Genomic DNA, 14,208 nt, shown 5'->3' on the forward strand with positions numbered 1-14,208 from the left:
GCACAATAATTACCATGTTGAAGTAAGACCGGATTTTGACCCCTCTTGCCAAATCCCAAACTATGACATTTCCATCATGTCCAGCAGAGAAGAGAACTCTTGGATCAAACGGATGAGGTTCAAGTACAAACACTTCATCTTCATGGCCCTGAAATTAAGGATACAGCAAGAAGAACAAGAGAATTATCTCAAATACTTATGCAGGAATTCAAAATGATAACACTGACAACTGCAATGTTCATGTGTGAAAATGTCCAGCACATAACAACTACTTAGACTATATATTTTTTTTCAATCTGTATTATACTCTATCCAGTTGCAATTTTAGCTTCATAATAAGTATGTCAAGTATGACAACTTCTTAACAAGTTTGTCCCACAACTTTCATCATTTCATTTGATGTTTTTGATCTTAATGCTGGGCAGATTTCTATTTGTTTAGGCATGGTAGCAGTTAAAAATTTAATTTAGAGCCATGAAAGAATTAAGTATAACTAAAAGTAAGAGAACTACATCTCCAGAATTAACACTAATTTTAAGCTTTACTTGAAATATTTCCATTCCTAGTTACCTACACCTAACTATTTTTACAACTAAAAAAAAAGAGTATCAGACATTAGTAAAAACTAATGTTTGATTCATCCTCTCTAAAAGACTGCTTTTCAGTACCCATAAAATGATGAGGTTGCAGTAACAAGCGTCTGTGTTTAAACAGGGCAACTTTATCCATTAACTGTATTTCAAACATTTGTCACGCTAAAAAAGTCAAAAGTAACAACTGTTTCCTTCTCTCCTTCCAAGATGGCATTTTAGGAAAGAAAAAAAGTCCAAAATTAGTTTCAGACATCTCAAACAATAATGGTGATTTGCACTTCAAAGCTCTATTTTCTAGGAAGCAGCTGAGAGATACCTCAATTACATTTCGATTATCTAAATACATTAATTAAGGCTGCTTTCAGGTAGAAAAGATGCTTAAGGAAGAATTTTGATGACATATATATAAATTCTGCATTCCAGATTGATAAATGAAGGTGGAGCACCTTACCATGAGAATATGAATGAGTTGGCCAGTGAAAGAATTCCAGACTTTCAGTGTCATGTTATTGACTGCAGTTATAACAGAGTTATCATGGCGGTCCCATGCCACCATGGTCACTTTCAGTTTTGTGATTTTGTCTTCAACTCCTTGTGGATTTTGTCTAAAACAAAAGAGCAGAAAGAGCTTCAAAGCAATTCTAGCTTGCTAAAAACATTTTTATGTCTGTAACAACTGATAATACTTCTGTATTTTACTTTATTATTACGAAAAACAGCATTATTTCTTCAAGAACCTGGAGGAATGAAAGACATTTTCCAATTTTTTAACATATACAATCAGAAAAGCATTACAGATTCTTAAACAATGACTACAGAGTCCTCTCAATATTTCAAAGACTATGTTGATCTGTTCTTTCCAAGATAATGCTCTCTGATACATAATCTAACCCAATTAAGATTAAAATCCATAGTATCTGTTGTGTTATGTGAAGAACGGAAATCCAGCCTCATCAATCAGTGAACAGTAATTTGGCCTGTAGAATACCTGTATTAAGCAGTTATAAGTACAGAAAGAAGCATTCTCATACTTTTACGTTAATTAAAATTCTCAGGCCATATTCAGTACTATATCATTACCCTTACACCATTTTACTATCAGTAATAATTATACTTAATCTTGCCTGTATTTTATTTTTATCCCTATAAAAATGAAACACTAGCTACCTGTAATATCATCTATTGGAATACTCCAAAATTATTTTTTTTGGCCATGTGTTTTTAAAATGTATTGTCCTTGAATTCTCTTCTCTTCTTTCTTCTGTGAAAACATCAACCAAGTCTAACAATAACATAGTATCACCAACGAAGTGGATGAAAATATAGGATCTTCAATATGTATTCACTATAATACATTATATATCTATATATACTGTACAGCTTAAAAGTACAAGATGTAGTTGCAGACAGATTACTTTCTAGACCACTGCAGTACCCAGGAGGCTGAATTCTTTCTTTTCTCTAAGTGCACCAATTTCATTTTCTTTGATAAATAGTACTTATGAAGAAAAGATCAAATTTGGAACTGTCCTTTACACAGTAGTCAAAAGGGACAAAACAGAATTCAGCTACAGGTGCATAAATGAAACAAGCAGTTCAGTTTCTCAAAGAAGTTCATCATTTGTGACTGCAATTTAAAAAGAAGCCATTGTTTTTTCTCCAGGATCAGTTAAAACAATGATTTTTTACAGGCCATATTTTCAAGAAAAAGTAGCTCAGTCTTTGTTGTCAGGGTGCCAACGCACTATAGACTGTCATCCAACAGCTTTATATTCATGTTTTATTGCACTTGCTTAGGACAAGATACTTTCTGATCCAAACTTCTAACTATATAGCTTATTTAGTCATCTCTTCCATGCCTCTCTTGATCTTTCAGATATCTTTTCACAGGCTTACTCCTTATGTCTTTTTTTTTGTTGTTGTTGTTGTATTAAATATCCTTCTTTAAACTACTCAACATGATCAGTGAAGGGAAAAGGTTTACCCATTAAACCATTATAAATCTTTCTAATGACCATCTGTTGGAAAACATTTCCTCCAAGCCAAAATAAAAAGGTCTAAACCACAATCCCTACAAAGTTTTTCTCCATCTTCAAGCCTTTTTCGTTATTTGGTCTTGTGTACATAAGCTTTCTATACCTACACAAAGCCTTGCAAATTCTCAGATTATTGAGAACCCATTACATAGCAAGTGACTTATTTGCTCTGGCATGTGGTATGAAAGAGCCCAAAACTCCTTCTCTGGATACACAGATTCCACAATAACTTTTAAATACTACCAGAATGCGAGAAATCTCAGCAAGAGATCTGATCTGGTTTTCTTGATCCAGAAACAAATACCTACGTAAAAAGCATAAATTTGACCTTTAACGTGGTTTGTATATCTTTTACTCCTTTAATCAAACCAAAGAACTAGTGAAGCTACTATCTAGACAAACTAGTTTCCACAGCTGAATATATAGTCAAATATTTGCTTTCATTGGACTTCAAGAGCTAGACAAGCATATTGTAGATTTAATCCATAATCATTTAAGTTTATTTTTCTTTTTTTTTTTTTTTAAGTAAGTCAGCAAACAATATCAATAGACTTCAAGTATCTATCTGATAGCAGAATGTTCTATATTACTTACCCTGCTGGGCGAGTAGCCATATCCAACAAAATGCTTTTCCACTCCCTTCGTTTAAATTGCCAGATCCGTGCTGTTCCATCACGGCTTCCACTCACAAATCTAACAAAAGGGAAAAAGAGTTACACTGAGATTAACACAGGTCTGTGCAGAAAAGACCCTGGTAAAAAGGGATAGAAACTAGAGAATTCAGAATTCTAAAACGTAAGCTGAAGTATAAGGAGTGCAAACAATGTCAGAATGCTGTACTACTGGCTTGAGGTGAAAAAACACTTCATGTACCAGTAAAGACGTAAGGGTCTGCAAAAAGTGAAATCTGCTTCCCTAATATGAGCCCCTTCCAAACTAACGGTATTTTGATCCATGGTGCATCTTGCTTAGTTATCACAGTGCTCTGCCATGGGGACACAGCAGCCCAACAAGCATTGTAACAGCCTGCCCCTATCACTCCACATAAAGCTACTAATGGGATTTAAAATGCAAAAAATGCTGAAGTGCGAGGAGAGCTGCAAGCTGAAGTAGAGACTTGATTTGAAACAAACAAAATCTATTCCTCATTAGCTGTGTAACGAGGGTCTCTGAATAGTTGCAAACAAGCTTGAGCTTCTCCCTGACCTTTTTCTTTCCCTTTTTTTGGAGTGCAGGGTCAGGAGGAGGAGAAAGAGGTGGATGGAACACAATGAAGCCTGGTTTGCAACTAGCTGTATTGCAATAAAAGTGTATGTTAGAGCATCATTTAAATGAAATGTCAGAAATTTCATAATAAATAGAACTATTTTCTTTAGCATCCTTCACATCCAACATCTAGAACTTCAGTAAAGTATTAAAAAAGCTAAACAAAACACTGTTACATTTTGACAGTTTTCTCTTTATCTAGCAGTCACTTAACTGAAAAGAAGTTTAAACATTTAAATATATCTAAACATATAGTTATTTTACTTATGAATATATATACACATTTAATAAAAAAGTTAAAGTATTTCTATACTCCTTAATTTTGGAAAACTCAAAATACTTTAATCATTCATTGCAATGAAGACAACGGTAAAACTGAAGAGGGAGTATTATTTAAAACAAACTAGTGAGAATCCAATGATTATAGAAATTTTATTGCATGAGCCTCAAAACAGAAAACAATTTTTTAGAAACTGATATTTACAAATCTCCACATGGTCAAAAAAAATAGGTATGAATAAATAAATAGTTTGCTTACCTGCTACTACTATTAGAGAACTGAATGCTGTCAACTTTGTCCTATATAAAAAATAAAAATAAAAAAATCAAAAGCGATTCTAAATTATCCAAATTGTTCTTTTAATCAAATACATATGTAATTTAATAAAGTATTTACAGTATGAAACTCCAACTCTGATATCTTCTCTGGCTGACCTGATCCAAAGAAATAAACCCTAATGATGTGATCTGTACTCCCAGTGGCCAAAAACATTCCACCTGAGAAAAGTAAACACAGATAAGTCGTAAGAAAAACTGGCAATCTAATGTTATTACAGTACTTTCAAATATCTGTAACATTAAATATTTAAAGTTATTCCCTTAAATTTACAGCTGCATCTCATTTCATTTGTCTGTAACTGACCTTTAAGTAAAAACAACAAGGTTGAGAAACTCAAAGTGTAACTGGAGTTGAGTTAGCTCACATTTGTTGTCAGACAGATGTGCATCCAGAGATGTACCTGAAAAATTAAGCTAACTGAAGTAATTTGTTTGTGACTAAGCTCTTAGTGGCTCAATCTTGAAGAAAACTGAATGGAAACAGAGCCCTAGTACTTTCTGAAAATACTTTTCTGTCATTTTGGTATTGTATCTAATTGTTTATGTTGTGTTCTTTACCAACTGTCAACTCTAAGTATGAATGAAATTCAGACTGTGAGAACCTGTTAATTAGCACCTTCTTAATAAAACCTCTATAATCCTATCTCAGATAAAGCTAACTTTCAGAATCACTCTGAGGGAAAATGTCACATTTTAAAGGAACTGCAGACACAAGAGACTTACTTTCAACACTTTATGTTCAACTGTTTTCAAGAATTTCCATATCACCAAGAGTTAATGCACAGATTCCGAATATTAATCATTAATATTTGCTGTTTTTTTCAATAACCATTTTAATTCAATTCCATCTTTTTAACAAGAAATATGCTACAGTAACTGCATTATAATTCATTTTACTCTCTAAATGACTTCTTACATTGAGACAAAGATATATACATATATATATAAAAGTCTTTTACCAGCACTAAAAGAAGAACAGATCATTTGGACTCCAGGCCGAGGGCGTTCTGTAAATTTTGTTGGCCTTGGACTAAAAATAAAGAAATAGTTAAATAATTTCCTAATACAGTTTCAAAAAACAAGTCAGTACGTTAGAAATAAAGCACACAAGGACAAAATTAAATATGACGGAACAGATGGCTGCCCATCTACAAACAATTTACTGCGACTATGCTTCATGATCTGATCCTTAGGAAACTAAGACATACAGACAGACCAAACAATCTATCCATAAAGGAGAGCTGTATTGCAATTTAAATCCCTTGTCCCTCTCCCCTCAAATATTGCTATACAAAACACTTTCCTTTAAGTAACCTGTAAAGCAGAAGACAGCAGAGCCAGATACCCAGGAGGTTGTTTTAAACCATTGAGTGTATCAGAGCTCTGGTTTTCTCCTGCAAAACATAGCTGCTTTTACTACAAGAGAGAAACTGAGGTTGGTGCTCTTTGTAGAAAAGGATACAAAAGAAATTTAAATAAATTTGAAGTATTTCACAGCATTAGAATACACCCGTTTCTTCAGAAAGCATGTATTGTTTGTGGGTTTCCAATAGCCCCCACAGAAAATTAGGACTATAGCTAGAAGTTTTAAAGAAAATTTTCTTTATGCACTGTGCTTCCATTTAGGCATTTCAGTACCTGATGTGGAAGCAGAACTAAAGCTTCATGATTTGGCACTTTAAGAGTGTGTGTGCGTAAAAACAAAACAAAGATCTGGTCCTTCAATCATTACATCAGTTCTGCTCACGTACTGCAGCAACCCCAGCTCAGTAGGTGGTCTTGCATAGTATGCCATCTGCAATCCTTAGTCCTCAAAGAATAAACTTACTAGAGAACAGCAGCATTACACCCACAAGTGTCATCACTAAAGATCTGTTTTAACATAAAAGAATGCATATTCATGACATCCAAAATTTTCTCTTTTAGAAGCAAAATGGCTTTTTTTTTTTTTTCAGCTGAAGGCAGATGAGTAAGAGACCTTTCTCCACCTAACAGCTATTGCTATCTCAAAGAAAGGAGTAAGCATTACACCTTACTGGTGCCTATATACAAAACAACATAATAAACACACTGGGAACAGCAGTTAAGAAATCTTTCTCCGAATTGTCCATTCAATATAGGTTGATTCTGTGAATCTTCCTTCAGGACTTTTAAGATAGCTCCTTGCAAAGACTTTCGGCAGCGGATGTTACAAGATACACTAAACAACACAGATCTATTACACAAAACAGTTCAAACCCTTCTTAACTGAGATACTAACTTAAAAAGAACTATCAGATGATTCGATATGCAGCTTACATAATACGGAGCAAGTGTAAATAGATAAATAGGCTGCTGTTTTCTTCCACTGTGGTTTGTGAACTCTGCCTTTGGAGTTAGGACAGCTGCAAAACAGAGCAAGTACGCACTTATGTTCTAGTTTTATAATCATGTTAAATTCTCCAACTTATGTCTCTCTAATGTGTGTTATTTAAGGCATTAGGAGACAAGATTATGGCATTCTTTTACACTACAACAGACCGTAATCTTTACAAGATAAGCTGGACAATCAGTAACGTGGGGAAGTAAGGAAGGTGGCTGAAGGATAATTTCTTGAAACATACAGAAACCAAGTCAATCATTTTGCTTTAACAAGCATTCTCAATCCAGTCGTGTAAGTGGCTGGAACATATTAAGACACCTTCACAAACATTTCACAGAGAGGTCCAGGAAAGCCCTGGTAAACTGTTTTCCTCCCAAGATGAGAGGCTACAGTCAGACCAGAGCCTGCACTAAGAGCCACAGACAAAAAAGCAATTTGCTCTATGTGCGTCAACTAAGGGAAACACTCACCCATGGAAACATCTCTCAAGTTCACCTTCAAAATGCTGTCCTGGTGCAGGAATGGCTGCATAACCCAAACCCTACAGACTAACCTCACTCTGGACATGCAGGGGCTTAAGTAAGACTTCTCCAGGAAAAACAGATGTGCGAGGCAAGCCCTCCAACTCAAGTCTTGGCTTAAAAGCCAACAAACATGGTCTGGCACATCTGAATCCTAATGCACGAGCAGCCCCTTTAATGTGAAGTGCCTTCTGCGTAAGAAAGCAGATGTGGAGTATGCTACCACCCCACAGACAACTGAGGAATCAACGTCTTCTTGTCCAAAAGATGAATGTCAAAATCATCAGCACATGTTTTGTTCCATTTTTTTTCCTGTTTTTAAAATTATGGGAAGAAAATTAAGAGCTGCTAAAAAGCAGTATAAGTTGTTCCCCTATCCAAATCTGCGAGACAGTTCTGCTGCCTTGTTTGCGTGGTCTGCCAACAACAGATTAACACTGGAAACTTGCGATTCAAATAGGTGGCAAAAGAATAACAAGAAAACTCAGTATCTTTCTCAGCAAAATTTCATATGCAAATATTTTTAGTGCAACTGATTTAACTTTTGCACAGTGACCAGTTGTAAAAATTCTCCCTCAAACCTGAGGCAAATTATCCATCAGTTCCTGATGACCCAAGGTTGATTTTCTCTCTTCTCCCCACTGTCAACTGAAACAGCATGCAACTTGTATTTTCTGCCCTGATCCAGAATAGTAACAGCGTCTAAATGTGAGGGAAGGTCTTGATTACCTTATTTCTTAATTATTTTTCCACCTGCTTTGGACCACTTTCCTTGTCTTCTTTATCTACAGGAACAACAGCCCTACTGTTCCTCTACTTAGAAACCAAATTAACCTGACTGGATTGTTGCAGCTTTTGGGCATACATGATAACTGCCTGGTCAGAAAGCTCTTCACTGAAAGCACAGGAGCACACAGGAGGCTCTAGCATTTGAATCTTCTTCACTATCATAGCCACAGAAGCATATAGTAACAGAGTCGATCCCTCTCTTCTGAACAACACTGAGAATTTTGCGGTCAGCCACGCCATGCCTGTGTTTCACCCTATGGCACAAAATCTACTGTAATGTCTCCTTCTGCAGTTTATCAAAACAGAGCCAAGTGTCTCCCGTCTGGGCCATATGTGTAAAACAAATACTTAACAGGCCTCAATTAATGAGGTTATCCAAAAACTGGGAGACCAGCATGGGAAGCCTCTAATTTCAGAGATACTATTAATACTGCAACAGATCTGCTGGCAAATATGAACACAAGGTTTTCTGCAATCTAAGAGTGAAACAAATAAATATTTGCAGAGAAAAGAAAAAAAAAAGGAAAGCAGAACTAAAAAAAAAGGAAAACAGAACTGGGATAGGACACTATTAAAAAAAGAAAACAACAAAAACTTACAAAGGGTCTTAGGAATAAGATTGACAGAAATCTCTTTCCTTTGATGCTCTTATATTGCTACCGCTCATTTTCCCCCAGCGCATCACTGAGTGGATGTAGAGGGAATCTGTCCCATTTCCACAGTTCTGGAAGCAGATTCAGATCTAGAGGTGTGAGGAAGAGTGATCACCTCATTTAAAGCCACACCAATCCACACCCATTACTGAGACCCTGTGCCCATACAACGTGGCATCCTTGTGAAAAATAATGCCGGATTCTTTGTTTCACAGTATCACTTACTAGGATTTACTGGAGCAAGAGTGGGGAATCACAGTTAGAAAAGGTTACAGTTTAGCAAATTAAGTAAAACTTCCTGTAACTAACAAGCTTAAGAAGATCTACAATAAGACTTCCCTGAGTGTCCAACTAATTCAATATCCTAAGTGACATACAATTACGTTTCCGTCCCAAAAGACATGCCTGTTTCTTATTTAGACTTACCATATGTTTTGGCTTTGATGATAAAGCATTGATTACTTCAAATAAGTAACAGCTCTACTAAATTAGAACAAAGATCTAACAGCAGTATCCTGCTTCCAAGTGTAGCCAAAACTGAGCAGAAAAAGTATACAGCGATACCTTTCAGTATCTTCATACAAGTTTTCAGTGCATAATATTCTGTGGCAAGGAGTTTCACAAGCTTAGCTGCATGTTTTGGTAAGAACCACCTCCTCCTGATTTGGAATTGGCTACTCTCACTTGATACCCTCTAGCACAGTAAGAGCTGATGAGCAATTGGTCATTGTACAACCTCCTCAAGACACTCGTAACTATACAAGATCTCATCTTCACGCTCTCTTCTTCCAGTCTGAAGAGACAGATGTAGGGCCGGCCCCTCTGTCTTAAATTCAACATGTAAAATACCTCCAGAACAGAAGTTGAGGATGGTACAAACTCCAGTCGCAAAGCTTACTCTGCACTCTGTCATTATGCAACATGAGTCACTGGCATGGCTTGGAGTACCAGGCTCCTTCCTTTCCATTCTGCAAGAGACATCTGAACTCATCTGTTTTCTCTGTGCCACTGCACTGCGACTATTTACATGTGAAAGCATTACTGAAAAAAACCACTTTCTTCTTTTAATATTTGCTAGTGCATCTCACTTAAATTTTGCATTCTACATTTACATATCACCATGGATAGGAAATGGCTGAGAATCCTCTACAACAACTGATACCAGCTTTCTCACTTCCCAAGTTTTACCTCAAGACAAATTCCACCAACTCCATGAGTCATCCAACTATTCATCTCCCAGCTCATGTAGTATAACCCATTTAAGTCTCATTAATTCCTCTATTCTCTCATTACGAAAAGGGAAGAGATCTCTTTCTCAAAACTGAATTATCAGTGATTATTAAAACATCTATTTCCAATTTTAAGGTTCCAGATGCTTCACAATTAAGAAGGAGCAAAAAGCACTTGAAAGCCATTGAAGAAGTTATCTTTAATAAAAAACTAACTCCATTTAAGGGTCCTGGAAACATTTTTCATATCTTATACTTTGAAAACAGAAACTTCAGACTCAACTTCATCCACTGATACACAACTGCCCACGAGTACTCCTTCCTACCATGCAACAGTAAAGAGCAACTAAGAAAGGATTTAGAGATGAGAAAAGAACAAACCAAAAATAATCCCATCCTAATTTCTTGCTAGAATATTACCTTTTCCCACCAAAATTTGGATTTTGAAGTATCAATTGCAATCATCTTGTAGTGCAATTTTTCAACACCATTTTCATTTCATGTGGGATTAAGAGATGAGAATAGAACAAAAAAAGCCAACTTTGACATCACGTTACAAAAACATCACTGATTTTTTTTTTACCCGGTTAATAGTTACAGAAAAGAAAGGGTATATATTGATTTGTTTCCCTGAACAAAAAACCTCAGTGGTTGCTTATGTTATTAACTTAGTTCTTAAAAGATAAGCAAGTTACAGCTACCCACAGAAACAGATCATATCCAACAATTGCAGACAGCAAACCAACCAGTGACAAGGTTTTTCTCCAAGGTTAGTAGGTCATTCTTGATTACAAAGTAATAACAAGAAATAAAACAGCAACTAACTTTATTTTAAGGGTGCCAGCATCCCACAGCCAAAAGCATATTGTTCCATCTGCCCCGGTTGAAGATAAGTATCGCTTTGAGCCACTGCATAGTGGAGAGAACTGGAAGGGGAAACGGGGGAAGAAAAAAGAAAAGGTCTGTTAATCTGTCCCAGACATGCTAAGAAGTTCCTCAAGTCATTGGTTTCTCATTTAAACAAAACATAAAATAAAATAAAATGAAAAAAAAAAAGAGAAAAGTATCAAAACATACTGAAGAAAAAAACCACAATAAACTGCAATAAATACCACAATAACAATGTTTCTCAGAATAACTTTCTATCTTCAGAACAATCTTTCTGGGTTACCTGCCAAAGCACTTCGGGTTCTCCCTCCCCACAATCCAAACCATACAATAGCATGCAACTCTAAACAGAAACAAAGCAAACCATATTCAACACTGACTTTAGTCAATGTACCTGTAAGTCAGAATCATGGTCTGCAAAGAAATCGTATTTCACAAAGAACTGTCCCCATGCATCATGCAATTTTTATTTCGAACAAGCATTATGCCTGGCATTTTTCAAGGGTCAGATATTGTGACAATAAACCTGCCATTTTGCAGTGCGTACCATGAAAATTCCTTCTCCCTTCACAGCATAGTTGCCAAATATGCATTTTCATTGTATTGAACATTCTCAAGTGGTTTCTTTTTCAGACAAACGGTGCGTGTTATTGCTTAGGTGACTTTGCAAAGCAAAAACCTACCTGCAATGACGTTATAGATGCACTGTGGCCCTGCAGAACTGCTAAGGGTGCACAAGTTCGAAGGCACCAAACTCTGATCATTTTATCACAGCTCCCAGCAGCTATCATGGTGTTTTCGTAGTTCACTGCCATATCAGATATTTCAGCTGCATGCCCTCTCAGGGTAGCCAGCAACCTCCCATCATCTGTTGCCCAGATTTTTACAAGGCAATCATCTGATCCCTGGAAGTAAGGTAGAAATAAATCATTTCAATCATACCATTAGTTGTTTCGATGTTACAGTTCACAAAGACGAAGAACTGAACAACACGACCAGTATCACAGAGGATTATTTTTTTTCTTCTTTTACTGTATTCTAACTGCTTTTCAATAGCTTTCCACTCTGCAGTCAAAACACAACACTAGATTCCATTAATTCTCAACAGTAGATACAAATCATGCATTTGTAACACAAACAACAAATCTTATAGCAAAGTGGATTTAACCTTCTCAGCAAGACATGACACTTCTTTTCAAAACTCCAGCACAAACTGAAGAAGGAAACAGTTGCAATACACTGAAATGCAAAGGTATATTAAAGGTAATGAAGGTATAAAGGTATATTAAATGTGAAAATGAATTATGAATTGCTACCGTGTTTTTCATTTAGCATTATACCCGTTTCACAGACACTGAACAGTAACAAAGTTCCATAATTACTGATTCAAACCGCCTGTGAGCTTTGAAGGCAGCCATTCCTGTATAGGCTTTGTTTATTTGCTCAGGTTCAGAACAAATACAAATATGAGTGTTGGGTTTAGCACCCAGAGCACTAATGGACATGCACAGATGCTGCAGCAAGTTATAACAAGACAATATTGTCACAAAATTTCACCTGGGTTTTTCCTCTTCTGTCTACCCGCAGTGCATCTGTGCAAGTTTATCTAGCCTGCTTGTTGGTTTGTATTTTGTTTGTTTGTTTTTTGAAGAAGTGGGAAGGTAGGACAATACTGTTGTCTGCATTTCTAAGAAAGGTATCCAAAGCACAGAGAACAGCCACCACTTTTTCAAAAGACTGGCAGGCATTTGGTGAACAGGCCTGCAACCAGAAGTCTCAAAAAATATTTAGAAAACTACTGATAACTGTTTTTCAAAATTACTGCTTTTGTAAGGCCATAAATGATACATATTTGGCTTATTTCGTAGACTCCTTAATCTACATATACGTAACTATTAAAAGCCCACGCTGCTGCAGCTCAATTTAGCTACTTTTCTGGACAGCCCGATCCCAGCACAGCAACACCTCACTTGGGAATTGCTCACCAGCACAAACACTAGGTACGAAGTAGAACCATTCCACCAAAGAGCCAGGCAAAAACACCAGAAAATGCTTTAAAAAGGAACCCAGATACATCCTGCAGTTATTAGTTATTGGAACGCATACAAGATTTTCTTTTTTTAATAGATACCAACACATCTGTTCACATTATGTTGATGTTGAGGAATGGACGATCTCCCCTCATTTGCTTAACATATTTATTAAAAATGCTGCAGTTATCTACTTGAAAAGGTAGCTAAAATTTACTCATTACATTAGGTTAGATTCAAAACTGTCATCTGGGAGAAGGCAGGGAACAGCATCCTTGCAGTTACCTGAGAATTACACATCCATTTGCATTTGTACCAATAGCCAGCAAACCAGACAACTTCCTCAGGGTTCCTTTTTGTTTAGTGAGCAAGAAGTTATTTCTGACTCAGAGTTATTCACAATAGTTTCTCTCTTCCTACATTGTTTACATCAGTTTAGACAAGACGATGTATCTCTACACACAGGGATACAACAATAGTCACAGTTTTTGAAAGAGTAAAAAGAAAACTGATTGTATTTAAGCATACTGAGAGGGTGCATTTTTCTATAGGTATACTCTTTACAGAAGGTCTTTTTTCTCCAACATGTGCAAAAAGGTTACTTTGGACCTTTAGTGACATTTTAATTCTGCAGAATGCTTTGCAGGGAACTCCAGACAAGTGAAATCAAGATAACTTAAAAATTAACTGCACATTTGATTTCTGGACTGGCTTGGTGGGTAATTTTGATTTACCACCTGTCATTCCTCTGCTTTTCCTCAGATGGGCATGACTTTCTTACGGGAATGACATTTCTTTCTTCCCAGCTCTTCAACAGGTGCACCCATGAATGCAGAGACAGTGGGCAGGACAACTTCTCCCATACCTCTGCCCTACTCATTTTTGGTATAAACTTAGTTTGTGCCAATTGCTCCTTGTCCTGTCACAACCCTCTAATGAGTCTGGCTTCCATTTCTTTTTGAGAAAGTTGAGAGAGATGAAGACTCTCACATCACATATTCACACATGCTGATAAGATCCCTGCAAGCCTTCTCTTCACAAGGCTAAGAAATCACAGCTCTCTCAGCTTCTCCTTCTATGTCAGATGCTCCAATGCCTCCACCATCTTCCCAGCCCTTCCCTGGACTCTCTCCAGCATGACCATGTCCTTCTTGTGCTGCAGAACCCAGAACCAGACCAAACAGTCCAGACATCATCCAGGTTGAGTGCCCTCAAGGGCACAT

At 36.6% G+C, this 14,208-nt stretch overlaps 1 protein-coding gene across 3 annotated transcripts in view; it reads right to left on the minus strand.

The window, feature by feature from the left end:
- Positions 1–14,208, minus strand: part of PHIP (pleckstrin homology domain interacting protein) — a 115,636-nt gene that overhangs the window by 67,710 nt on the left and 33,718 nt on the right. For 2 of the 3 annotated variants that reach the window (XM_035571353.2, XM_035571352.2), the window contains 8 exons: positions 11,639–11,860; positions 10,893–10,993; positions 5,473–5,543; positions 4,572–4,672; positions 4,434–4,474; positions 3,224–3,322; positions 1,045–1,198; positions 14–148 (listed from right to left, as the gene is read on the minus strand). In XM_035571353.2, the coding sequence (XP_035427246.1) occupies positions 14–148; positions 1,045–1,198; positions 3,224–3,322; positions 4,434–4,474; positions 4,572–4,672; positions 5,473–5,543; positions 10,893–10,993; positions 11,639–11,860 (924 nt within the window). Of the gene's footprint in view, positions 1–13; positions 149–1,044; positions 1,199–3,223; positions 3,323–4,433; positions 4,475–4,571; positions 4,673–5,472; positions 5,544–6,811; positions 6,889–10,892; positions 10,994–11,638; positions 11,861–14,208 lie in introns of those variants that run through there. The other variant, XM_035571354.2, reaches the window with a different exon arrangement.

This window comes from Cygnus atratus, chromosome 3 (genome assembly GCF_013377495.2).
Source record: "Cygnus atratus isolate AKBS03 ecotype Queensland, Australia chromosome 3, CAtr_DNAZoo_HiC_assembly, whole genome shotgun sequence".
Classification (NCBI taxonomy): Eukaryota; Metazoa; Chordata; class Aves; order Anseriformes; family Anatidae; genus Cygnus; species Cygnus atratus.